Raw genomic sequence first — 26,383 nt, 5'->3', positions numbered from 1 at the left:
ATGTAGGTTTTTGCAAAATGCAGCCTGGTTCGGATGTTTTCCTTGCCACCCTGCCCCAAAGCCCAGATATATTAAGCTTCTTTAATGATGCTGTAGGCCTCATGGCAGCCTCCAGGACCAGTTTTCTTCTTGCCTTATTTTTATTAATTTTGAAGGGACATCAAGTTCTTGGTAATGTCACTGTTTATTCACTGTGTTTCATGGTGTATGTAATGTCTTGGACATGTTTGTACCCTTCTCCTGACTGATACTCTTTGTAGATCATGGCTTTTGTTGTAAGATGCAACTACATAAATGTCAGGAAAATCCTACTAGAAGAGCTAAACCTTAAATTAGGTCAATCAGAGTCACTTTAATGGATGGCAGGTGTCACTGACTATTATTAAACATGTTTCAATGTGATTAATCATTCTGAAAACAGCCACGTCCCCAATTATAAGAGGATGTGTGCACATTCTTCTTCTTTTCCTCTGCCTTTGTCCCGTTCGGCTGCGGGGTCGGCTCTCGGCGGATCACGATCCGCCTCGATTTGGCACAATTTTTACGCTGGATGCCCTTCCTGACACAACCCTCCCTATTTTATCCGGGCTTAGGACCGGCACTGCAATGCACTGGTTTGTGCATCTAGCGGCTAGGTATCTTTAAGACAATTCAGTGTTTCCAATTAGCCTGGTGGCATGTTTTTGGAATGTGGGAGGAAACCGGAGCACCCGGAGGAAACCCACGCGGACACTGGAAGAACATGCAAACTCCGCACAGAAAGGACCCGGACCGCCCCACCTGGGGATCGAACCCATGACCTTCTTGCTGTGAGGTGACAGTGCTACCCACTAAGCCACCGTGCCACCCAAGAGGATGTGTGCACATTATTTTATATTATTCTTTTTATTGTTCCCTAAATTATTTCAGTTTGTTCTTCAATTGTTCTTGAACAGATTAGATTAGAAGTGGGAAAAATACATTTTATTAATCTTGGTCTTTTTTACATCACAAAAATCTGGCACTGTACCAGGGGTGTGGTAGAGTTTTAATATCCTCTATATGGGTAATGTTTAACTTCTGCCCCAGTTTCTGAAACGTAACATGCCTGACAAACACTCAAGTCTTCATGTGTGCATGTGTATGAGTAAGTGTGTGCGTCTGTGTGATGGTTCACACCTACTGTTAACTGTTACTGTTTCCACAGCTTTATGCCCAGAAGAGGCAGAGTCTGCACTTGAGGCTACTCAGTTCTTTACCGACGATAACCCACCACAAGGTAAACACAAACAAACACATAAACCTCTTTTATGTATACACAAACACCTGGTTCAACATTGTGTGAAAAAAAACAATGGAAATGCTGAATGAACTGACAATACAAGTCCTATGTCTTAGCAATGTTTTCGCTACACCTTATATAAAATAAAATAAGGTACATGCTCTAAACTTTGGGGTAACACATTGGGGAATGCCCTTTCCTGTTCGAGAATAACTATGCCCTCCATACATAGCAAGGTTTGTAAAAACATGACTCAATGGTCTGCAGTTTTGACCTCAACTGGAACACCTTAGGGATGAATTGTAACATTTACTGCAAGCCAGTGCTTTTCACTCAGACATCACACCAGTGAAATCCGGGTTCAAATCTCAGCTGTGTTAGCGTCTACACAGACACTAATAGATATGTCTAGGGAGGGGCCCTGCGATGGAATGGCTCACTGTCTAGTGTGTTCCTGCCTTGTACCCAATGCTTCCTGGTTGAACCAGACCTGCTGCGACCTGTTCCTGACCAGAACAGAGTGTAATATGGAAATAAAATTAATTGAAAAATGACCCAATTATTCTAATTACCTTTTAAAATGATCCAATTATTATAATTATCTAGCCACACTTGCTTGGCTAGGTTTTGTACACACATTTTTATTGCAGGACTGCTTAGGCTAAAATATTGATAGTCTGTATCAGCGTTTCCCAACCTTTTTTGCACCACGGACCGGTTTCATATAAGATATAATTTCATGTAAGATATAATTAAATTCCTGGCGGGGAAGGGAGGATTTAATAATATTGCTCACAAACGATGTAAAATGAGCTTTTTTCGCTGTAACGAGACGCTGCTCCCATCTAGGGGTGACGATAAGACAGTATCACCCGAAATAGAAGCAGTGAAAACTGCTTTTCTAGCGATCTCTAATTATTTATTCTTTCTGTGCGGCCAGTAATAAATAGCCCACGAACCGGTTCCCGGTCTGCGGCCCAGTGGTTGGGGACCACTGGTCTATATGGCCAGTAATGCCTACACAGTAAGGGGTCTTCCCCAAACTAAAACTGATGGGGTCAGCTCAAACCATAAAAAACTCCTTCAGGTCATTGCTAATCATTCACCAAACTTTACAGTTATATCCCACAGTAGTGGTTATTTCAGTAAGTCCAACCATGTTGTATTTGAAACCATTTTACCTCACAATTTTTTTGATGTCTGTATTTTGCGAGAATCAATGATTTAGTGCTCTACGAGCTTGAACACTAGTTTATATTTTGTATTATTACAAGGTTGTATTTGTATTAATATTGACAATATTTATATCAAACAAACCAGCAGAATCCCACAATCACAGTTATGCTGTCCAATTTACTTTAAATAAATGAGCATCAAAAAATCCCGAAAAAGTTCAATATTTGATAATGCTTTGCTATCATTGCAAAATAAAAACGCATGGTAAACAGCAGCACCGTGACCCAGATCAACCACACAGCAGCATAAAATCATAATCCCTGCTTACCTGAGCTTCTCTTCTTCAAATTGAGAACATGTATCTTATATCCGTGTGTTGTTTCATTAGGGTTATAATCCACTTTTTGTCTTCTTGGAGGCCATCTTGTATGTTTCCAGAATATAAAAATCCTTATTTAACTATGTTTATCCACCTAACTAATGAAAACTGTTTTAAATAATATATTCTCTCGGCTTTAGTGGTAAAAAACTGAAACTGGTCATTCGTTCACTAAGCTGTCACTTATACAACAATCAATGAAGAGAGAGATTGAAATTCTGCCCAAAATATGATTTTGGAAGCTCTGATTTGGTTTATACATCTAAATCTCTTCAACAAATGAACTGAAACAGTGAGCAAAACTAATGAATCTTTACCATAGATAAGAGCACAGCCCCCTGATTCGATTCCAATTAATAATTCGATTGAAAAGAGTCATTTCTGACTTGTTGACTCAGTGATTCAGTTTCCCTGTGTGTGCGTGCATGCGCCCACCCGCTCCTACACTGATTTTGTGCTCTGTTTTAAATGTTCTCAAATGGTAATACTTGATATATAGAATATGGTCATTTTCAACATCGTGTAAAAAGTAATATTGAATATATCGATTTTTGCGATATACCGCCCAGCCCTAGATACTGCTGCTGAGTTGTTGTTGCTCCTAAACAATTTGCTTCACTATAGCATCTGTGAAAGTAAATTTACTAAGCTTTCAATGACATATGTAGTGTTGACTTTTTGATTTGAATTTATCCGAAAGAAAATCTGTGGTAATTGTTTTTCACACACATTGCATGTCATCCCTGCATGAAACATTTCTACTAATCAGTAACAAAAGTATTAATCTCTGTACGTTTTTATTCTCCTCGTGATCGCATGTGCTTTGTTTCTTCCGTTTTTGTGCTTGCATGTCTTTCACTTTGCCTGTGTCTCTGATGTTCTTCCCCCTCTATCTCATTTCTTGTTTGAACTCTACAGATTCTCCCTCCTTGTCCCAGCTCGACTTCCTGGTGCAGGAAGTTGCCTCAGGTTTGTGTCTTTGTGTCTGTGATCTCAACAGTAAAAAATAAGCACAAACATTGCCGTACTTGTGTATCAAATTAAATGCACATTCTTTCTTTTACCAGGTGATGCTTGACTGTACAGATCATTTTACAGACTCTATATACAGTGTATCACAAAAGTGAGTACACCCCTCACATTTCTGCAGATATTTAAGTATATCTTTTCATGGGACAACACTGACAAAATGACACTTTGACACAATGAAAAGTAGTCTGTGTGCAGCTTATATAACAGTGTAAATTTATTCTTCCCTCAAAATAACTCAATATACCGCCATTAATGTCTAAACCACCGGCAACAAAAGTGAGTACACCCCTAAGAGACTACATCCCTAAATGTCCAAATTGAGCACTGCTTGTCATTTTCCCTCCAAAATGTCATGTGATTTGTTAGTGTTACTAGGTCTCAGGTGTGCATAGGGAGCAGTTGTGTTCAATTTAGTAGTACAGCTCTCACACTCTCTCATACTGGTCACTGAAAGTTCCAACATGGCACCTCATGGCAAATAACTCTCTGAGGATCTTAAAAGATGAATTGTTGCGCTACATGAAGATGGCCAAGGCTACAAGAAGATTGCCAACACCCTGAAACTGAGCTGCAGCACAGTGGCCAAGATCATCCAGCGTTTTAAAAGAGCAGGGTCCACTCAGAACAGACCTCGCGTTGGTCGTCCGAAGAAGCTGAGTGCACGTGCTCAGCGTCACATCCAACTGCTGTCTTTGAAAGATAGGCGCAGGAGTGCTGTCAGCATTGCTGCAGAGATTGAAAAGGTGGGGGGTCAGCCTGTCAGTGCTCAGACCATACGCCGCACACTACATCAAATTGGTCTGCATGGCTGTCACCCCAGAAGGAAGCCTCTTCTGAAGTCTCTACACAAGAAAGCCCGCAAACAGTTTGCTGAAGACATGTCAACAAAGGACATGGATTACTGGAACCATGTCCTATGGTCTGATGAGACCAAGATTAATTTGTTTGGTTCAGATGGTCTCAAGCATGTGTGGCGGCAATCAGGTGAGGAGTACAAAGATAAGTGTGTCATGCCTACAGTCAAGCATGGTGGTGGGAATGCCATGGTCTGGGGCTGCATGAGTGCAGCAGGTGTTGGGGAGTTACATTTCATTGAGGGACACATGAACTTCAATATGTACTGTGAAATACTGAAGCAGAGCATGATCCCCTCCCTCCGGAAACTGGGTCGCAGGGCAGTGTTCCAGCATGATAATGACCCCAAACACACCTCTAAGACGACCACTGCTTTATTGAAGAGGCTGAGGGTAAAGGTGATGGACTGGCCAAGCATGTCTCCAGACCTAAACCCAATAGAACATCTTTGGGGCATCCTCAAGCGGAAGGTGGAGGAGCGCAAAGTCTCGAATATCCACCAGCTCCGTGATGTCGTCATGGAGGAGTGGAAAAGCATTCCAGTGGCAACCTGTGAAGCTCTGGTAAACTCCATGCCCAGGAGAGTTAAGGCAGTTCTGGGAAATAATGGTGGCCACACAAAATATTGACACTTCAGGAACTTTCACTAAGGGGTGTACTCACTTTTGTTGCCGGTGGTTTAGACATTAATGGCTGTATATTGAGTTATTTTGAGGGAAGAAAAAATTTACACTGTTATATAAGCTGCACACAGACTACTTTTCATTGTGTCAAAGTGTCATTTTGTCAGTGTTGTCCCATGAAAAGATATACTTAAATATCTGCAGAAATGTGAGGGGTGTACTCACTTTTGTGATACACTGTATATATATACAGTGTATCACAAAAGTGAGCACACCCCTCACATTTCTGCAAATATTTCATTATATCTTTTCATGGGACAACACTATAGACATGAAACTTGGATATAACTTAGAGTAGTCATTGTATAACTTGTATAGCAGTGTAGATTTACTGTCTTCTGAAAATAACTCAACACACAGCCATTAATGTCTAAATAGCTGGCAACATAAGTGAGTACACCCCACAGTGAACATGTCCAAATTGTGCCCAAATGTGTCGTTGTCCCTCCCTGGTGTCATGTGTCAAGGTCCCAGGTGTAAATGGGGAGCAGGGCTGTTAAATTTGGTGTTTTGGGTACAATTCTCTCATACTGGCCACTGGATATTCAACATGGCACCTCATGGCAAAGAACTCTCTGAGGATGTGAGAAATAGAATTGTTGCTCTCCACAAAGATGGCCTGGGCTATAAGAAGATTGCTAACACCCTGAAACTGAGCTACAGCATGGTGGCCAAGGTCATACAGCGGTTTTCCAGGACAGGTTCCACTCGGAACAGGCTTCGCCAGGGTCGACCAAAGAAGTTGAGTCCACGTGTTCGGCGTCATATCCAGAGGTTGGCTTTAAAAAATAGACACATGAGTGCTGCCAGCATTGCTGCAGAGGTTGAAGACGTGGGAGGTCAGCCTGTCAGTGCTCAGACCATACGCCGCACACTGCATCAACTCGGTCTGCATGGTCATCATCCCAGAAGGAAGCTGACGCACAAGAAAGCCCGCAAACAGTTTGCTGAAGACAAGCAGTCCAAGAACATGGATTACTGGAATGCGCTGTGGTCTGACGAGACCAAGATAAACTTGTTTGGCTCAGATGGTGTCCAGCATGTGTGGTGGCGCCCTGGTGAGAAGTACCAAGACAACTGTATCACACAAAATATTGACACTTTGGGCACAATTTGGACATGTTCACTGTGGGGTATACTCACTTATGTTGCCAGCCATTTAGACATTAATGGCTGTGTGTTGAGTTATTTTCAGAAGACAGTAAATCTACACTGCTATACAAGTTGTACACTGACTACTCTAAGTTATATCCAAGTTTTATTTCTATAGTGTTGTCCCATGAAAAGATATAATGAAATATTTGCAGAAATGTGAGGGGTGTACTCACTTTTGTGATACACAGTGTATCACAAAAGTGAGTACACCCCTCACATTTCTGCAAATATTTCATTATATCTTTTCATGGGACAACACTATAGACATGAAACTTGGATATAACTTAGAGTAGTCAGTGTACAGCTTGTATAGCAGTGTAGATTTACTGTCTTCTGAAAATAACTCAACACACAGCCATTATTGTCTAAATAGCTGGCAACATAAGTGAGTACACCCCACAGTGAACATGTCCAAATTGTGCCCAAATGTGTCGTTGTCCCTCCCTGGTGTCATGTGTCAAGGTCCCAGGTGTAAATGGGGAGCAGGGCTGTTAAATTTGGTGTTTTGGGTACAATTCTCTCATACTGGCCACTGGATATTCAACATGGCACCTCATGGCAAAGAACTCTCTGAGGATGTGAGAAATAGAATTGTTGCTCTCCACAAAGATGGCCTGGGCTATAAGAAGATTGCTAACACCCTGAAACTGAGCTACAGCATGGTGGCCAAGGTCATACAGTGGTTTTCCAGGACAGGTTCCACTCGGAACACGCTTCGCCAGGGTCGACCAAAGAAGTTGAGTCCACGTGTTCGGCGTCATATCCAGAGGTTGGCTTTAAAAAATAGACACATGAGTGCTGCCAGCATTGCTGCAGAGGTTGAAGACGTGGGAGGTCAGCCTGTCAGTGCTCAGACCATACGCCGCACACTGCATCAACTCGGTCTGCATGGTCGTCATCCCAGAAGGAAGCTGACACACAAGAAAGCCCGCAAACAGTTTGCTGAAGACAAGCAGTCCAAGAACATGGATTACTGGAATGCCCTGTGGTCTGACGAGACCAAGATAAACTTGTTTGGCTCAGATGGTGTCCAGCATGTGTGGCGGCACCCTGGTGAGAAGTACCAAGACAACTGTATCTTGCCTACAGTCAAGCATGGTGGTGGTAGCATCATGGTCTTGGGCTGCATGAGTGTTGCTGGCACTGGGGAGCTGCAGTTCATTGAGGGAAACATGAATTCCAACATGTACTGTGACATTCTGAAACAGAGCATGATCCCCTCCCTTCGAAAACTGGGCCTTATGGCAGTTTTCCAACAGGATAACGACCCCAAACACAACCTCCAAGATGACAACTGCCTTGCTGAGGAAGCTGAAGGTAAAGGTGATGGACTAAACCCAATTGAGCACCTGTGGCGCATCCTCAAGTGGAAGGTGGAGGAGTTCAAGGTGTCTAACATCCACCAGCTCCGTGATGTCATCATGGAGGAGTGGAAGAGGATTCCAGTAGCAACCTGTGCAGCTCTGGTGAATTCCATGCCCAGGAGGGTTAAGGCAGTGCTGGATAATAATGGTGGTCACACAAAATATTGACACTTTGGGCACAATTTGGACATGTTCACTGTGGGGTGTACTCACTTATGTTGCCAGCCATATAGACATTAATGGCTGTGTGTTGAGTTATTTTTAGAAGACAGTAAATCTACACTGCTATACAAGCTGTACACTGACTACTCTAAGTTATATCCAAGTTTTATTTCTATAGTGTTGTCCCATGAAAAGATATAATGAAATATTTGCAGAAATGTGAGGGGTGTACTCACTTTTGTGATACACTGTATATATATACAGTGTATCACAAAAGTGAGTACACCCCTCACATTTCTGCAAATATTTGATTATATCTTTTCATGGGACAACACTATAGACATGAAACTTGGATATAACTTAGAGTAGTCAGTGTACAGCTTGTATAGCAGTGTAGATTTACTGTCTTCTGAAAATAACTCAACACACAGCCATTAATGTCTAAATGGCTGGCAACATAAGTGAGTACACCCCACAGTGAACATGTCCAAATTGTGCCCAAAGTGTCAATATTTTGTGTGACCACCATTATTATCCAGCACTGCCTTAACCCTCCTGGGCATGGAATTCACCAGAGCTGCACAGGTTGCTACTGGAATCCTCTTCCACTCCTCCATGATGACATCACGGAGCTGGTGGATGTTAGACACCTTGAACTCCTCCACCTTCCACTTGAGGATGCGCCACAGGTGCTCAATTGGGTTTAGTCCATCACCTTTACCTTCAGCTTCCTCAGCAAGGCAGTTGTCATCTTGGAGGTTGTGTTTGGAGTCGTTATCCTGTTGGAAAACTGCCATGAGGCCCAGTTTTCGAAGGGAGGGGATCATGCTCTGTTTCAGAATGTCACAGTACATGTTGGAATTCATGTTTCCCTCAATGACCTGCAGCTCCCCAGTGCCAGCAACACTCATGCAGCCCAAGACCATGATGCTACCACCACCATGCTTGACTGTAGGCAAGATACAGTTGTCTTGGTACTTCTCAACAGGGCGCCACCACACATGCTGGACACCATCTGAGCCAAACAAGTTTATCTTGGTCTCGTCAGACCACAGGGCATTCCAGTAATCCATGTTCTTGGACTGCTTGTCTTCAGCAAACTGTTTGCGGGCTTTCTTGTGCGTCAGCTTCCTTCTGGGATGACGACCATGCAGACCGAGTTGATGCAGTGTGCGGCGTATGGTCTGAGCACTGACAGGCTGACCTCCCACATCTTCAACCTCTGCAGCAATGCTGGCAGCACTCATGTGTCTATTTTTTATAGCCAACCTCTGGATATGACGCCGAACACGTGGACTCAACTTCTTTGGTCGACCCTGGCGAAGCCTGTTCCGAGTGGAACCTGTCCTGGAAAACCGCTGTATGACCTTGGCCACCATGCTGTAGCTCAGTTTCAGGGTGTTAGCAATCTTCTTATAGCCCAGGCCATCTTTGTGGAGAGCAACAATTCTATTTCTCACATCCTCAGAGAGTTCTTTGCCATGAGGTGCCATGTTGAATATCCAGTGGCCAGTATGAGAGAATTGTACCCAAAACACCAAATTTAACAGCCCTGCTCCCCATTTACACCTGGGACCTTGACACATGACACCAGGGAGGGACAACGACACATTTGGGCACAATTTGGACATGTTCACTGTGGGGTGTACTCACTTATGTTGCCAGCTATTTAGACATTAATGGCTGTGTGTTGAGTTATTTTCAGAAGACAGTAAATCTACACTGCTATACAAGCTGTACACTGACTACTCTAAGTTATATCCAAGTTTCATGTCTATAGTGTTGTCCCATGAAAAGATATAATCAAATATTTGCAGAAATGTGAGGGGTGTACTCACTTTTGTGATACACTGTATATACAGGTGCTGGTCATAAAATTAGAATATCATGAAAAAGTTGATTTATTTCAGTAATTCCATTCAAAAAGTGAAACTTGTATATTATATTCATACATTACACACAGACTGATATATTTCAAATGTTTATTTCTGTTAATGTTGATGATTATAACTGACAACTAATGAAAACCCCAAATTCAGTATCTCAGAAAATTTGAATATTGTGACAAGGTACAATATTGAAGGCACCTGGTGCCACACTCTAATCAGCTAATTAACTCAAAACACCTGCAAAGGCCTTTAAATGGTCTCTCAGTCTAGTTCTGTAGGCTACACAATCATGGGGAAGACTGCTGACTTGACAGTTGTCCAAAAGACGACCATTGACACCTTGCACAAGGAGGGCAAGACACAAAAGGTCATTGCTAAAGAGGCTGGCTGTTCACAGAGCTCTGTGTCCAAGCACATTAATAGAGAGGCGAAGGGAAGGAAAAGATGTGGTAGAAAAAAGTGTACAAGCAATAGGGATAACCGCACCCTGGAGAGGATTGTGAAACAAAACCCATTCAAAAATGTGGGGGAGATTCACAAAGAGTGGACTGCAGCTGGAGTCAGTGCTTCAAGAACCACCACGCACAGACGTATGCAAGACATGGGTTTCAGCTGTCGCAGTCCTTGTGTCAAGCCACTCTTGATTCAAGAGACAGCGTCAGAAGCGTCTCACCTGGGCTAAAGACAAAAAGGACTGCTGAGTGGTCCAAAGTTATGTTCTCTGATGAAAGTAAATTTTGCATTACCTTTGGAAATCAAGGTCCAAGAGTCTGGAGGAAGAGAGGAGAGGCACAGAATCCACGTTGCTTGAGGTCCAGTGTAAAGTTTCCACAGTCAGTGATGGTTTGGAGTGCCATGTCATCTGCTGGTGTTGGTCCACTGTGTTTTCTGAGGTTCAAGGTCAGCACAGCCGTCTACCAGGAAGTTTTAGAGCACTTCATGCTTCCTGCTGCTGACCAACTTTATGGAGATGCAGATTTCATTTTCCAACAGGACTTGGCACCTGCACACAGTGCCAAAGCTACCAGTACCTGGTTTAAGGACCATGGTATCCCTGTTCTTAATTGGCCAGCAAACTCGCCTGACCTTAACCCCATAGAAAATCTTTGGGGTATTGTGAAGAGGAAGATGCGATACGCCAGACCCAACAATTCAGAATAGCTGAAGGCCACTATCAGAGCAACCTGGGCTCTCATAACACCTGAGCAGTGCCACAGACTGATGGACTCCATGCCACGCCGCATTGCTGCAGTAATCCAGGCAAAAGGAGCCCCAACTAAGTATTGAGTGCTGTACATGCTCATACTTTTCATGTTCATACTTTTCAGTTGGCCAACATTTCTAAAAAATCCTTTTTTTGTATTGGTCTTAAGTAATATTCTAATTTTCTGAGATACTGAATTTGGGGTTTTCATTGGTTGTCAATAATAATCATCAACATTAAAAGAAATAAACATTTGAAATATATCAGTCTGTGTGTAATGAATGAATATAATATACAAGTTTCACTTTTTGAATGGAATTACTGAAATAAATCAACTTTTTAATGATATTCTAATTTCATGACCAGCACCAGTACTCTGGACAATAGCTGCTGATGCCAATTCTCAAGTAGCCTTTCAAGTGTAAGGGTGGACCGATATTTAGACTTAATTATTTTCATGTTGAAAAAGACTGATTCACACAAGTAGGTTGATCCAAAAATGCTGTCAAATATGTGGCACATATTCTTACATCTGGATATTTTTGCTCAGCCAGCAAGTTCCAAAATTGTCCAGCAGAGGCCCTTGACTTCATATGAATGTCAGATTGTAGGGTTAAAATATCTGTATGCAACATGAGATCTGAATATTCTCCATCAGCTTCGTCCATGTATAAACGAAACAGCCAACTTTGCAGTGGTCTTGCCCGAATCGAACCGTTTTTGGTTCATGTGCTTGGTTGTACACTCATCTTCACAGGTTACAAAAGGAAAAATGCAAAAATGGCGCAAACTGGCTACTGATGAATGAAAACTTTCTAGATTAGCAGTGCTTTAGGCGGGCTGATGCGTAACTATGGTAACAAACCGCAAAAAGGAACAGTGTCCACATTTTATGTCAATCACGTTGACCTGTTTGAATAAGGTGCACTGTGCGATCGACTAGTGGATAGCGATTAACGTATTGGGCACCCCTGGTTTAGATTAACATTAAACAGTTTATTCAGTTATTAAAGTTTTATTAGGCTTTTTTGGTAAAAATTGTGATCAGAAATTACATAGCTGTTTAAACTTTAATAAGAACTGTTGCAGCATGTACATGTTTTAATTCTACAATATGACTGTTGTTAAAATGTATTGGGTAAAAAACAACTTTTTTACTTTAAATGTAGTGAGTAGAACTAAAAGGTAAGGGTGGAAATGTTTAAGTTCAAATACAGCCTCGGATGTTCTTGGTTTGTGTCTAATTACTACTAACAGATAGTTCCTTTGTCATGATTCTTATGATCCTCTTTAGCCATGTTGCTACTTCAGCAGTTCTCATTCAATTCCTAACATCCCTCATTCTTTATAATTAATGAAAAAAATCTCTGTAAAACAACTATGATTCAAATTAATATCCTCTTATTAAATTCTGATTAACGTTTCTGCTGCAGGTGAGGAGGCAAGGGAGGCAGCGGATACAGGTGACTCTGAAGAGAAAAAAGGTAGCGCTTTTTACCTGGTGTTATTAACTTTTTGACCTGGCTCAAATTTGAAAAACAAAATCATGTAAATGTCTTTTAGACATTGGTGTAAACCAGTCTCTCGTTACTGTTGTTAATTAACATATATTTTAGATTTATAGCTTTGAATGATTTTGCATATTAAAGGTGAAGCCAGGCCAATACATGTTGTCTAAATACGATTTTACTAATATTTACTGGGTGATGGTAAGTTTGTGAATTGTTGTAATATCTACATGTATTTAGCTAATGTATAATTAAGCACTACGTAAAATGCATGAAATAAAATTAGGATGAACTTTCTCATTTAAAATAGTGACTGTAAAATACTTATATATTTTTGCCTTTGACTGCTTTATAAGTGCTTTATGTGCTTACTTTCTACTGTTCCACAGTTCTAATTGCTGCTCTAGGCTGAGGTTTCCATTGTTATTTCTATTTCAGAGGAGAAAGTTAAAGACTATAAGTATTACCTGAGAATGTGGGCTAAAGAGCGAGAACCCAAAAAAGAGACCATTAAAGATCTGCCCAGAATGAACCAGGTAAACCTTGTTGACATGGCTCTTTTACTTAGTGCTTTTTTGTGAGATCATTCTAAGCATTCTTACTTTAATTTTAAGCTAAGGCTTTTCAGACCTGGTAGAACCGTCACGTGTGGTAATCTAACTTAAAAATGTCTACTGTCCTCTCAACCAAAATGATACTGGTCAAAATCAAAGCACGGTGTACTCAATACCTGTTAGATTTAGTTTTCAGTGGATTCTTTGACACTTTTGTACACTTTGTCTTGTAGATTTGAATGTGTAAAGTAAACCTTGTTGGTGTCATGTCCTTCTGCATTGCCACTTTTGGCCAACAAATGGGGCACAGAGGCACAGATGTTTGATGTCTTGGTTCCTTTTAATTGGCAAGTGGGCAGCACAGTGGCTCAATGGGTAGCACTGTCGCCTCACAGCAAGAAGGTCCTGGGTTTGATTCCCGGGTTTAGCGGCCCGGGTCCTTTCTGTGTGGAGTCTGCATTTTCTCCCCGTGTCTGTGTGGGCTTTCCTCTGGGTGCTCTGGTTTCCTCCCACAGTCCAAAGATATGCAAGTGAGGCAATTTGGAGATACAAAATTGTCCATAACTGTGTTTGACATTAAACTTGAACTGATGAATGTTGTGTAACCAGTAATTACCTGTCCTATCATGAATGTCAACAAAGTGTAAAACATGACACTAAAATCCTATCGGGGTAGAATAATAGACTAATAGTTAAGAAAATAACCTTCATGTGTTGTGTGTTAATAGATATTTTTCTATTTTGTGTTTAGGAGCAATTTATTGAGCTGTGCAAGACACTCTATAACATGTTTAGCGAAGACCCTCAGGAGCAGGAGCTCTATCATGCCATCGCCACTGTTGCCAGCTTGCTCTTACGCATTGGAGAGGTTGGCAAGAAATTTACCAACAACGGCAGCAAGAAGGCTGAAGTGCATGCACCGCCTGTGGAAGAGACTTTAGGAAAAGAGGACAGCTCTGGTGAGGCCGGCTCAGGGCAGTCCCTGGTGTCGAAAGCGCTAGCAGAGGCTCAGCTTGAGTCCCCGCCCCCTCCAGCCAACGGGTCAGACGAAGACGTGAAAGACGACACATCCATTTCATCGTACTCTGTGGTCAGCTCTGGGTCCCTGCAGTGCGAAGACATTTCCGACGATACGGTTCTTATCGGCTGTGGAGTGGGAGGAGCGGGAAGTGTGAGCGACAGTAGGCGTGGCAGTTCGCTGGATGCCGATTGGTCGATTTCGTTCGAGCAGGTGCTGGCATCGTTGCTGACCGAGCCGGCTCTGGTGAACTATTTTGAGAAGAAGCATGACATCAGGAGCAGGATGACTGCCTGTAAGGCGCAGAGAGCTATCGAGAGGCAGATCAGTTCGTCCAGTGATCACGAGCTAGCTCAGCTGTCTACATGAAAGCTTGCACAGGTTCTATGCAGAGATCTGACTTGGAAGATTTTACTCATTCTCATCGCCTTTAAACCGTTAAGTGAGCGCCTTCCTTCTGCACTTTTTCTCATTTGGCCTTTGTGCAGCTGTTCATGCATGGTTGCTGCTCTCAGGTTTGAGTTCAGCCTGTAGCTGGTGCATTGTTAAGGTATGTAGGGTTTGTCATGGCCTAGACCCCTTTCACAGTCAGAACTTGTGGAATTATCGACTTAGCTTTACTGGTAATGTTCCAGCTTTGTGTCAGTCATGTTTGCTGCCTGCACACAGTTATTTACCAGGATGCATCTCTTAACTCATTTACCATGGGATGGGATGTGTAACAAATGTAATGGTAACTTACATTTCAAAGATAAGTTTGCATATCAAATGAGGCCATCAACAAGTCAATGCCTCAGTCAGAATTGTCCTATAACTCTGCCAACTGGAGTAATTGGTAGGGTTCAACCCTTTGTCAAAGGGTGCACTTCTGAAACTCAGCCTAGAGTCCTGTTTGAAGAGTACATTAATATTTTAATAATCAAATTTTTTAATTGCATATACTAATGCCTTGTTCATGTTGGTGATGTGTGGCCGATTAGATCATTAAGCATCTTTTAGGATTTCAGGATTGGTGAATAAAATAGGGGATATCAGCCTGAGGCATCCCTAGTTCTTTTCAGAAATTGGCAATCATTTCTAAAATCAGTTACTGAAGAAAAAATATATCATAACGAGTAATTTTAAACGTTTATATCCATGTTACTTAAGTAATTATTAGGGTCATTGTCTACACTGTATTATATTCACTACAAATTCTTCATTAGTTTCAAGATTCCAGGAGCCTTACCCAATACACATGTTATCACCACTCACAAGAGAACCTAGGTGGAATCCCACAATCGCTCATTTGGGTTTCTTTTGTACTGCAGTATAAGCATGAGAATTGTAATATTACAGCCTTTCTTCCAAAAGCTTTTAAATAGCAAAATGCAGGACCATTTGAGTCAACTCTCACAGTTTTAAGTAAAGAGTTTAATCTTTGGCACAAATAAATAATAGCCCTTTAAACAGATTTTCCTTCTGTTTAGCTTCTTTGTTGACTATTAGCGCCTACGGATGTCACTTTACTGTTTAAATATTTAAAATTAAATTCACCCATAAATAAAACACTTGGTTCCTGCAGAAACTGGAACAAAAGTGCAAGTGTGAACTGCTTTTAGTTTTACTACAGAATAGAGATGCTGAGCAACAAACTTATCATTACTTAGAAATAATTCTCAGTTGGCTCTTAAACGACAGTCTATGTGGGAATTTAACTCCACAGTGGGGCGGCACGGTGGCTAAGTGGGTAGCACTGTCGCCTCACAGCAAGAAGGTCCTGGGTTCGATCCCCAGGTGGGGTGGTCCGGGTCCTTTCTGTGTGGAGTTTGCATGTTCTCCCCGTGTCCGTGTGGGTTTCCTCCGGGTGCTCCGGTTTCCTCCCACAGTCCAAAGACATGCAAGTGAGGTGAATTGGAGATACAAAATTGTCCATGACTGTGTTTGATATAACCTTGTGAACTGATGAATCTTGTGTAATGAGTACCTACCGTTCCTGTCATGAATGTAACCAAAGTGTAAAACATGACGTTAAAATCCTAATAAACAAACATAACTTCACAGTGTGTTTACACAGCAGTCCCTAGGTGAAAGTGTGTGTTTTATGAGGGTTTATGCTGTGTACATGACCTCAAGGCCAAGTAGTGGACCATGCATTACAACATGTAGCTCAGCCTTACAGTCAACTCCTGCTTATATTTCAATTTACAAGAACACTTTCTGGAGGAACTACAGTACTGAAACAAATAATAACAAAAGTATAAGTACATTCTCTTGTTCAGTATTGCTGATATGACATGTCTTCTGACTGAACAGTCTGTCTTAATAACCCATTAAAAAGTGCAGTTATTTTCAGTAATTCCTGGGTAGGAGTTCCTGTGTGAAAGGGGTTAGGCTGTGTCATTGACCTGAAAACTGTATACTTCTCAAGACTCAGCACTGGGGCCAAATCTTATGCTCCCACACACTGTGTAATGTGTATTTAGTGACGACTTTGCTTTGCCAATCGGGGTCTAAAAATGTTATTTGGTTCCACACACTGGTGCCATACTATTATATTAATCTGTGTGAGTTATGAGTTAAATGCTTAATATCAGTGTTAGCTAAGTAAAACAAGTTATACGGGCATTTGATTTAATTATGGTACCTTTAGTGTTAATATAAAAGCCCAGTTTCTGTCCATTTAATAAACTTTGGTGGTAAAGCACCCATAAGTGTCATTGACAAACATTTCTTGCCAGCTAGCAACCAGACACCAAGTGTCAGTTATATTAGTAGTATTAGAACTAGACATCCTAGCAATTTAGATATCAGCTTTCATTTATTCTCATAGCAACATGTTAAAGTAAACTATAGTGGTAAACTAAAATATTTTGTCAATCCGTTTTTGTCTTGGTGTCAATGCATTAAGAATTGAAAGTAGCGAGTGAGACCATGAGATCCAGCCCCAATGCATGAGAATTGAGAGTAAACTGTAAGACCATAAGATTTAGCCCCAGTGCATGAGAATTGCTAGACGTGTATGGTTGAACCATGCATTAGCTCATGTAACCTAGCCTTAGACACTGCATATTCTTTCTTTGTAAGCTTTAACACTAAACACTTTAAAGGAACTACATCATTAAATTATGTCATCATCATTTACCATGCCATGTTCTAATCTTAGAAATGATAAGCATTACTTTAACCATATTACACTGCTTCTGACTGAAATGTATGCGATTATCAAAGAAGGTTCTGCACTAAGTATGTGTCATAAATAGAAATAGAAATTGTCCTGTGTAGAACAGGGTTTTGTTAAATGAATAACTTTGTGTTACGTTTATTTCTTTGCTGTCGGTGTGTATATCAGCATTCTCCTCCAAAGTATGAAGTCATTGCATTACTGAAATGTAGAGTTAATGTGGATCAGACATTGTGTTAGAAAGGGACAACCAAGAGTTGTAAGTTTTAGCTTTTTTGTGCTTTTACAACATCTTGTTTTTCATTGTGCTGAGTGTAATTCTTTATTACAGTTAAGTAACCAGTAGTACCACTGATCCTACACTATATAACTATATAATATTACATCAACTCTTTCATGAGAATCCACACAACAGCTTACTTTTAATGCCTACATTTTAATTAACATACTAGTGCTTAATGACTCAGTACACTCAGATAATTGAGCATTTTTAGAAAATGTTATTCATTGCTAATTTGTCTGATTGGGCTGTCCAGTTTGGCTAGCCTAAAATTTTAAAGTAAACATTTATCAACTTAATTCAAAAACTTTATCGTGTATATTACTTTATATGTAATTTATATTATATGCAGAAGATCTGTTTATTGTAGCAATTAGCTTTAATCTGTTAATGGCTGCATATTTTCATTCACAAAATGTTTGATTCTTAAATGTTTTAAATGCCGCTTTGCTTTATTGTTGATTTATTTTAGCCAACTGTTTGTGCTTGTAATTACTACGTTTCTAATTTGAATAGAATAAAATACTTTAAATAGACCTCTATGTGTTTTAAATAACAAAAACATAATCCTTTAATCTTCTTCATTTTAAGTCCCAAATCTGATGACATTCCTGCCAAAACTATAAGGACACCTTTTATTTAGTGTGTTTCGCTATTTCAGCCATATCTATTGCTTACAGCTGCATATAATTAAGCATCAGCCATGCATTCTTCTTGCATTGAATAAAAGAGCCATGGTAGCTTAGGTGTTATGGTACTGGACTAGTAATTGGAAGAACACTGGTTCACACCACACCTTGGCCAGATGACAACTTTTGGACCCTTGAGCAAAGCCCTTAACCCCAATTGTTTGGGTAGTATGTTGCTTTGGATAAATGTGGCTGCTAAATGCCATGAATGTATCTCAGTTAATAGGATTCTACATTTGATGAAACTGCTTCATGGATTAGACTTCCAATACAAGTAAGCAGCTATAAAACCAGGTTCGTGTTAATGACCATGTTTTATAAGAAATTGATGAGTTTTTTAGGTGTCTACATAGTTTTGGCCACACTACATTTTCTGAACCCCCATAGGGTCTTGCATTGAAAATACTTTGAATGGATTTGATTCTGCTTCATATTAAAACAATTCGTATCCCTCTTTTTAATCCAGCCATTGAAAATGTTTCAGTTCCATCTACATTATGTTCCTAAACTCATTATGACCCATATACTGTTATACTCCCTATTAGTTGTTTTACCTGCTGCATCGCCACTTCTCAGGTACTGCCCATAGATTGCTGGGTGGAAATGGTTATGATATGACTCTCACACACAGTCAAATGGTTGTTTGACAAAATGAGGGAAAAGCTCTCAGAGGCCAGCTCTGATTGGCCATAAAGATACTGAACCAAATTCTGCAACTCTGCTAAGCATGTGTAAATGTAGAGTGCGCTACATCTCCTGCACCTGTAACTGCACTGTAAATGGCTTTCAACTAATCAGATGAGTGCTTTGTAATTCATGATTTTCATGCTGCACTGTGAAAGTAATCAGTCTTTTGCTTCTCCTGCTTACATGCACTTTTTTGCTTATATGCACATTAATATAAATCCTCTCCTTGACTTTCATGCAAGTGTTGTGAATCTGATTTAGTAAAAAGGCATATAGTATAAAATATGTAGCATAATATTGCTGTGACCTAATACCTTCAGTATTTAATCAATATTACTGCTTATGTGAATTTAAAGTCTGTTTTTAAACCCTACTGTCATATAATACATCAGTAATGTATTATACTGTGTAATAAATAAAATAAATAAACATGTAATGTCTCGTGTATTTATGTCCATTCAGTTCTATTTTAGATCCACTACTGATGGAAAGTTTTTTTTTTTTTCCTTTCTCAGCTCAGACCTAATCACAACTGTTTACTATATAGAGTTGAACCAGGAATTGTAAAATGAAATTTTAAATTAAATAGCAATTTATTAATAAAACAAATGAAATTATTTAGATGGATTTGCTTTTTTTTTTTGCTACAATGGACCCCAATAATAGCCAACATAATAATAACAATAATAATAATAAGAGGCATAAGCAGCTTTTAAAAGGAATTTATTGAATGCAGCACAAAACAAGCAGTGGTATGAAGGATTGAGAACGTAAAATGTATTTTAATTATGTAAGTTTACATATTTAACTATCTCTCTCTCTCTCTCTCTCTCTCTCTCTCTATCTCTATATATATATATATATATTTGTTTCTACACTCACTGTTCATATTTAGACATGACATAAAATATTAAGTCATTTTCATGTCACTTTTCTAGACCTCATCTAGCCTTAATATAGATGCGCCATCGAATGATGTAATCAAATCAAGTGTATAACTGCTTATAAACATGGCAAATCCTCCCGCTAAATCACTAGCATCTAGCGATTTTATTATTGCAGAAAAAAACACTCAGCTTTTGTTCACCTTGTCACTCATCATATCAGTGATTATCAGTGATTACTGTTTGTTTGTAAGTAAAGCTAAGAGTTTTTTTTATTTAACAACCAAATTCAGGCCTCTTTAAAAACAAGCTTCAGCAGGTGCTTTCATGGATGCAGAGTGACTATGCGGATTTTACTACTCCTTTCCTGTAAACACTGCTGCACTGAAATCAGTTATTGCTACACGGGAGGCTTCTATTGAACTTAGCTGTAAAATGTGCACTGAGATGAGTTTATTTATTATTATTATATGAGTTATTATATGGCCAGTTTGCATTTGTCATGTGAAGCTCAGCTATAAGCTCTGTGCTGGCCATGTATGCCCCATTTCTGTGAAGCTTAGCTCTAAAACATATACTGATACAGTTATTGACTTCAGTCACTACTGGCCTGGGTGTACACATCCTAAAAGACCCATTTGTAAGCACTGAAATCAGTTATTGTTATAAATGCTTAAATTCAGCTGCAAATTCTGCACTAAGATTAGATGCTGTTTATGTGTAATAGTCCTGTGGCTGAGATTAAAAGTTTAAAGGTTGTTGGCCTGAATGATCTGCTGCAGGATGCTGTCTACGTCTCCTGTGTCATAGCTGATTCCCTGCATGTCTAAGTTGGGCAGGATGGAAGACAGAAGAGAAACAATGTTCTGGCGGATAGAGCATAATCTTTCCATTGTGATTCTGCAAAGAAAAACAATAAAAGAAAGAAACATCAGGTAAAGCGGCTTTGATTGGTGTTAGCAGAGAAGCTGGTATATGTAGAGCCATACCCGTCATGTGCATTCGAGGGTGTGCTGGTGCTTTGATCTTTTCTCTCGCTTGCCTCTCTTTCTGCTTGTCTTAATTTGCTCTGCAGTTCATCTCTTTCCTTCTTTACCTTTTTTAGCTCTGTGTCTAAGGCTTGGTTTTGGCTCTGAAGTTTCGCCATTGTTTTACTCCAGTTTAGGTCATCTATAGGTATTACTGGTGCCTCCTGTTGACCTGGAGAACTGCCGTTTGTCTTCACAGGGCTTTCTTTATCTGACTGAGGGCCTGATTTCTAAGGATAGACATACATAAATAATATACATGAATAATATACATACACTTAAATAATATACATTTTATTATAAACATTATGGGAATTTGGCTTCCAAACCTACAAGAACACATAGTAAGACAGATGAATGACACGACGATCATCCTTTTTCATAATAAGCCTTGTGTGTAAACATAAGTTACCTTATAATAATGATTGTTACACAACAGGCTTAGAATAGGCTTCGACTAAAAATGTAGGCAACTGTACAAGCAACTACCCTTACTAACTCATCTTGTATTTTGTCTCATAATAATGTTGAAACTTAAAATACAGATCTGTCTTTGTAACCATAATTCTGTAAATGCTAGAACTATTAACACAGATGTTATTAGCAAAACAATTTGTTCCTACTTTACCATTTCTTAATGTTGTAAATGCTCAGCCAATAGTAAGTAGGATTAAATACATTTTAAGTATCATCCTTTGGGTTGGCTCAACCATGAGAGTTCGAATCCCACCTCTGCCATGCAGCCACTGTTGGGCCCTTGAGCAAGGCCCTTAACCCTCTCTGCGCCGTACAATGGCTGACCCTGCGCTCTGACCCCAGCTTCCAAATAAGCTGGGATATGTAAAGAAAGAATTCCATTGTACCGTACACCTGTATTTGTATAAATGACAAATAAAGACATTCTATTCTATTCATTCTATTCTATTCATTCTATTTATGATTAGCTTTAATTTGCTTTTAGCAACCATTAAAACTAAAGAACTTTGATAAATAGGCATAACAAAAAGAACACTGGTCAATGATGTTGCTCTTTAGGAAACAAACATTTAAGCATTATTTATTTGATATGGCAGCATAAAACCTTAATGCACATTTCCGTCTATTTTCAGGCAGCTTTTAAAAAAGAAACACTGTTTCACTTCTGATGTACCAGGGATCTGCTTTGCCAGTGTGTTTTGACGTCTTGTTGCTGTGTTCAAATTTCTATAAACCTGTTTGTCGCTGACCTTGTAAGGCCCAGCCAATGAAACAAAGTACTTGTATGATGTCATATGACTTACAGTACTGTGACAGTATATTGTCTAAGCAATTAAGGGTTAAGCGTCTTGCTTTAGGGCCCAACAGTGGCAACCTTGCAGTGGTGGGGCTTGAACCGGTGATCTTTTGATTACTATTCCAGTACCTTAACCACTAGGCTACAACTGCCCAAGGTTAGCCCACACCTCTTTCCACACTTGTGAAGCCACTGGCTGCACCTTTACACTGACGGAGTTGCTTTTGCAGCGTCGGAGACGTGAATCCCTATCTGGCCTTCTCTTCTTCAGAAACAGCCAGTTGTGTCAGTTAATCTCCCAACCAGGCCAATGAAAATTGCCAGTGGTGCTGTACCCAGGAGCCCTTTTAGTGAATATTTTTGTACAACTGCCTGTTTTTACTAAAATCAGCTTTAGTTAGGGATGTTATGACCCATGATTGTTATTACTCATGTTTTTTCTGTCCATAATGTAAATGGGTAAACATATTACTCTGCTTCCTAATAATTGATTAAAACAACTATTTAAATCAATGTACGTACAAACAGTAAACAGCTTTAGTGCCTAACATACATATAATTACACAATACAAAGCAACACACAGAGCAACACAATGCCTGTGGTCAAAGTGCATCCATATGGCAGGTGTAGCTAGTAAAATAGCCAGTGAATATTCTAACAAAGTAGTTCATAATTAGTAAGTAATTATTAAGCCTACATAAGTTATAATAAATTGATCAGAGAGTCTACATAGGACTATTGCAACTACTCATTCTAAGTAAGTTGCAGCTGTTAATTCACTTAGTTTTATGACATTGATTTTTACGTTGAATTTAAATATGTGGACTGATCTACTAACTGAATCATATACTTATTCACAAGTCTACAACCCCAAATCAAAAAATAGTTTGAACAGTATGAAAAATGCAAATAATAGAACATTTCTAACATTTACTTTATCTTTTATTACATTGCAAACAATATAAACCCAATATATTTCATGTTTTGTCTGGTCAGCTTTATTTAAATTGTTAATATATATCCATTCCTGAGTCTCTGAGGAGCAAAAATAGACAGATGAGCTCCAGTTTGTCAACAAATGTGTGAGAAAATAATTAAAATGTTTAAAAACAATGTTCATCAAAAAGGGAAAAAAATTGAATATTTCTCCCTCTACAGTGCATAATACTGTGATTTCAAGAACATGAAAATTTCAGTGCGTAAAGGGCAAGGGCGCAAGCCTAAGTTAAGATTTCTCAGGCGGCACTGCTTCAAAAACCGTCATTTTAAAAAAAAGTGTTACAGGCCTGAAATGCAGGAATGGATGTATATTAACAAACAGCATAAAATTATGCTGACCTGACAAAACATGAAATATCTTGGGTTTATACTGTCTGAATTTAAATAAATGTCAATGTAAGAAACACTGTGTTTTTGTAATTTGCATTTTCCATACTGTCCCAACATTTTCTGATTTGGGGTTGTATATAGTTTCATTTATTTGACTGCATTGTGAGTTGCATCCCAAAATTCTCCTAGAAGAACGTACATAAAGATCTGCATGTTCCTTAAACAACACATCATTACTTTCCCACCTTGGATGCTGTAGAAACTCTTGCCATGGTTTCATCCTCTGAGTTCTGTGTCCCGACCAGTTCAGTTCCTGCCGACTCCAACACTTCTGCGTCTGATAACTGAGCCATTTGTACCACGGCTTCTCGTAGGCCGAGGATCTTTCTAAGGCGCTTGGCCTCCCGTTCCAGCTGATCCAGCTTGATGGTAAGCGCTGAGCGTTCAGCACCATCCAGCGGGAGCTGAGGCAGTGGCTGCCTGCTGGTGCGGCTCAGGGGAGGAACCACTACGGTCTGAGCGGGTGGCAGCGGGTGAGACCATGCCATGGAGGTGACAGGGTGATGCCAGCCTGGAGGGCCTGGGGTAAGTCTCAGCTGCTCTTTAGCCTGAGGGCTTTGTGAGACCAGTGGTTCTGAAGCAGTTGGGTTGGAAATGCTGTCTGTGGCAGTAGACTCTGTCGTTTGTTTGCTGCTATTAATCTCCAGAGTTTCTGGACTTTTCTCTACTGTTTGTTGCTCTGATTCTGAAGTTTCCTCGGTTGAGAAAGTTTTCTCTGTTTCAGAGGTGTCTGTGAGGTCGATGCATTTCGGCAACTTGCTGTTAGTTTCACACTTTGGCCATTCTGCTTTTCGCTTGTGCCTAAAAATGGGAGAAGAAACAATATATAATTTATTATTATTATTATTAAATAACCTTGTTCTGTAACTACATTGTTTTATGCACCCCATTTTTCCAGTTAATTCCTGCAATTCATTACACTCATAAGCTCCAGTGCTTGTTATTATTATTTGTATTATTCTGTAGTTGTATGTAGGTTTCAGACCTGTGTGACTGTGAGTTCTCTGTGATGGCTGCTGTGGACTCTGTGATGACCTTGCCCTTTATCTCTGTTTCAATATAAATAACAGCATTGTCCAGTGTGAGTTCTGAGAAGGACTCAGGTGCCTCTTCACTTTCAGGAGAAGTCGAACGTTTACCTCTCTAAAACACAAACACACAAAGCAAATTTTTGCATTTTAAATCATCTCTGTAAATGTACACTTACAAATTATCTGGACACCTGACTATTAACTTCCGGACATCCGGTTTCAAAGCAATGAACATTAATATGAAGCTGCAACTGTGCTGAAAAAGCTTTTCATTACTGTACACATGTACACCGATTAGGCATAACATTATGACCACCTTCCTAATATTGTGTTGGTCCTCCTTTTACTGCCAAAACAGCCCTGACCCATCGAGGCATAGACTCCACTAGACCCCTGAAGGTGTGCTGTGGTATCTGGCACCAAGATGTTAGCAGCAGATCCTTTAACTCCTGTAAGTTGTGAGGTGGGGCCTCTATGGATTGCACTTGTTTGTCCAGCACATTCCACAGATGCTCGATCTGGGAAATTTGGAGGCCAAGTCAACACCTCAAACTCATTGTTGTGCTCTTCAAACCATTCCTGAACCAGTTTTGCTTGGTGGCAGGGCGCATTATCCTGCTGAAAGAGGCCACAGCCATCAGGGAATACTGTTTCCATAAAAGGGTGTACATGGTCTGCAACAATGCTTAGGTAGGTGGTACGTGTCAAAGTAACATCCACATGGATGGCAGGACCCAAGGTTTCCCAGCAAAACATTGCCCAAAGCATCACACTGCCTCAGCCGGCTTGCCTTCTTCCCATAGTGCATCCTGGTGCCATGTGTTTCCCAGGTAAGTGACGCACACAGACCTATCTATCCACGTGATGTAAAAGAAAACGTGATCCATCAGACCAGGCCACCTTCTTCCATTGCTCCGTGGTCCAGTTCCGATGCTCAGGTGCCCATTGTTGCCGCTTTCGGCGGTGGACAGGGTCAGTATGAGCACCCTGACTGGTCTGCGACTATGTAGCCCCATACGCAACAAACTGTGATGCACTGTGTATTCTGACACCTTTCTATCAGAACCAGCATTAACTTATTCAGCAATTTGAGCTACAGTAGCTCGTCTGTTGAATCGGACCATACGGGTCAGCCTTCGCTCCCCATGTGCATCAATGAGCCTTGGCCGGCCATGACCCTGTCACCGGTTTACCACTGTTCCTTTCTTGGACTACTTTTGATAGATACTGACCACTGCAGACCGGGAACACCCCACAAGAGCTGCAGTTTTTGGAGATGCTCTGACCCAGTCGTCTAGCCATCACAATCTGGCCCTTGTGAAACTCACTCAAATCCTTACGCTTGGATAAAATGTTCACTCGCTGCCTAATATATCCCACCCACTAACAGGTGCTGTGATGAAGAGATAATCAGTGTTATTCACTTCACCTGTCAGTGGTCATAATGTTATGCCTCGTCAGTGTATATATGACAAATTCCATCTGCCCTAGATTATCCATACCCTTAGTTTAAAGCCTAGTTTAAAGCATTCCATTTTTAATTATCATTATTGAATACAATACGTACACTTCATTCCTGCACACACTTTCATTTGTGTCTTTTTTCATTTTCACATGCTCTGCTCTGGGCTTATTTGAGACAGACAGGTATGAATAAAACCAAATACAAGATGAGCTGTGACACCCCACAGTCAAATACTTTCATTTCCATACCAAGT

At 40.3% G+C, this 26,383-nt stretch overlaps 2 protein-coding genes across 3 annotated transcripts in view; one reads left to right on the top strand and one right to left on the bottom strand.

Moving 5' to 3' along the window:
- LOC134319858 (TBC1 domain family member 9B) overlaps nucleotides 1–15,259 on the top strand; it is a 41,552-nt gene extending 26,293 nt beyond the window's left edge. Inside the window, exons 19-23 of one of the 2 annotated variants that reach the window (XM_063001124.1) lie at nucleotides 1,187–1,258; nucleotides 3,735–3,785; nucleotides 12,594–12,644; nucleotides 13,107–13,204; nucleotides 13,974–15,259. In XM_063001124.1, coding sequence (XP_062857194.1) covers nucleotides 1,187–1,258; nucleotides 3,735–3,785; nucleotides 12,594–12,644; nucleotides 13,107–13,204; nucleotides 13,974–14,609 — 908 coding nt within the window. In that variant the 3' untranslated portion in view covers nucleotides 14,610–15,259. The remainder of the gene's footprint in view (nucleotides 1–1,186; nucleotides 1,259–3,734; nucleotides 3,786–12,593; nucleotides 12,645–13,106; nucleotides 13,205–13,973) is intronic. The other variant, XM_063001132.1, reaches the window with a different exon arrangement.
- A 4,512-nt stretch (nucleotides 15,260–19,771) lies between these two features.
- The window catches only part of zgc:152774 (uncharacterized protein LOC553526 homolog), a 28,709-nt gene continuing 22,097 nt past the window's right edge, over nucleotides 19,772–26,383 (bottom strand). The window contains exons 14-17 of the mRNA XM_063001112.1: nucleotides 24,620–24,777; nucleotides 23,820–24,435; nucleotides 20,933–21,201; nucleotides 19,772–20,843 (exon numbers count right to left, since the gene is read on the bottom strand). Coding sequence (XP_062857182.1) covers nucleotides 20,693–20,843; nucleotides 20,933–21,201; nucleotides 23,820–24,435; nucleotides 24,620–24,777 — 1,194 coding nt within the window. The 3' untranslated portion in view covers nucleotides 19,772–20,692. The remainder of the gene's footprint in view (nucleotides 20,844–20,932; nucleotides 21,202–23,819; nucleotides 24,436–24,619; nucleotides 24,778–26,383) is intronic.

This window comes from Trichomycterus rosablanca, chromosome 1 (assembly GCF_030014385.1).
Source record: "Trichomycterus rosablanca isolate fTriRos1 chromosome 1, fTriRos1.hap1, whole genome shotgun sequence".
NCBI classification, from domain to species: domain Eukaryota; kingdom Metazoa; phylum Chordata; class Actinopteri; order Siluriformes; family Trichomycteridae; genus Trichomycterus; species Trichomycterus rosablanca.
Note: the sequence above shows the minus strand (reverse complement) of the source record. Positions and strands in the feature narration are given on the sequence as shown.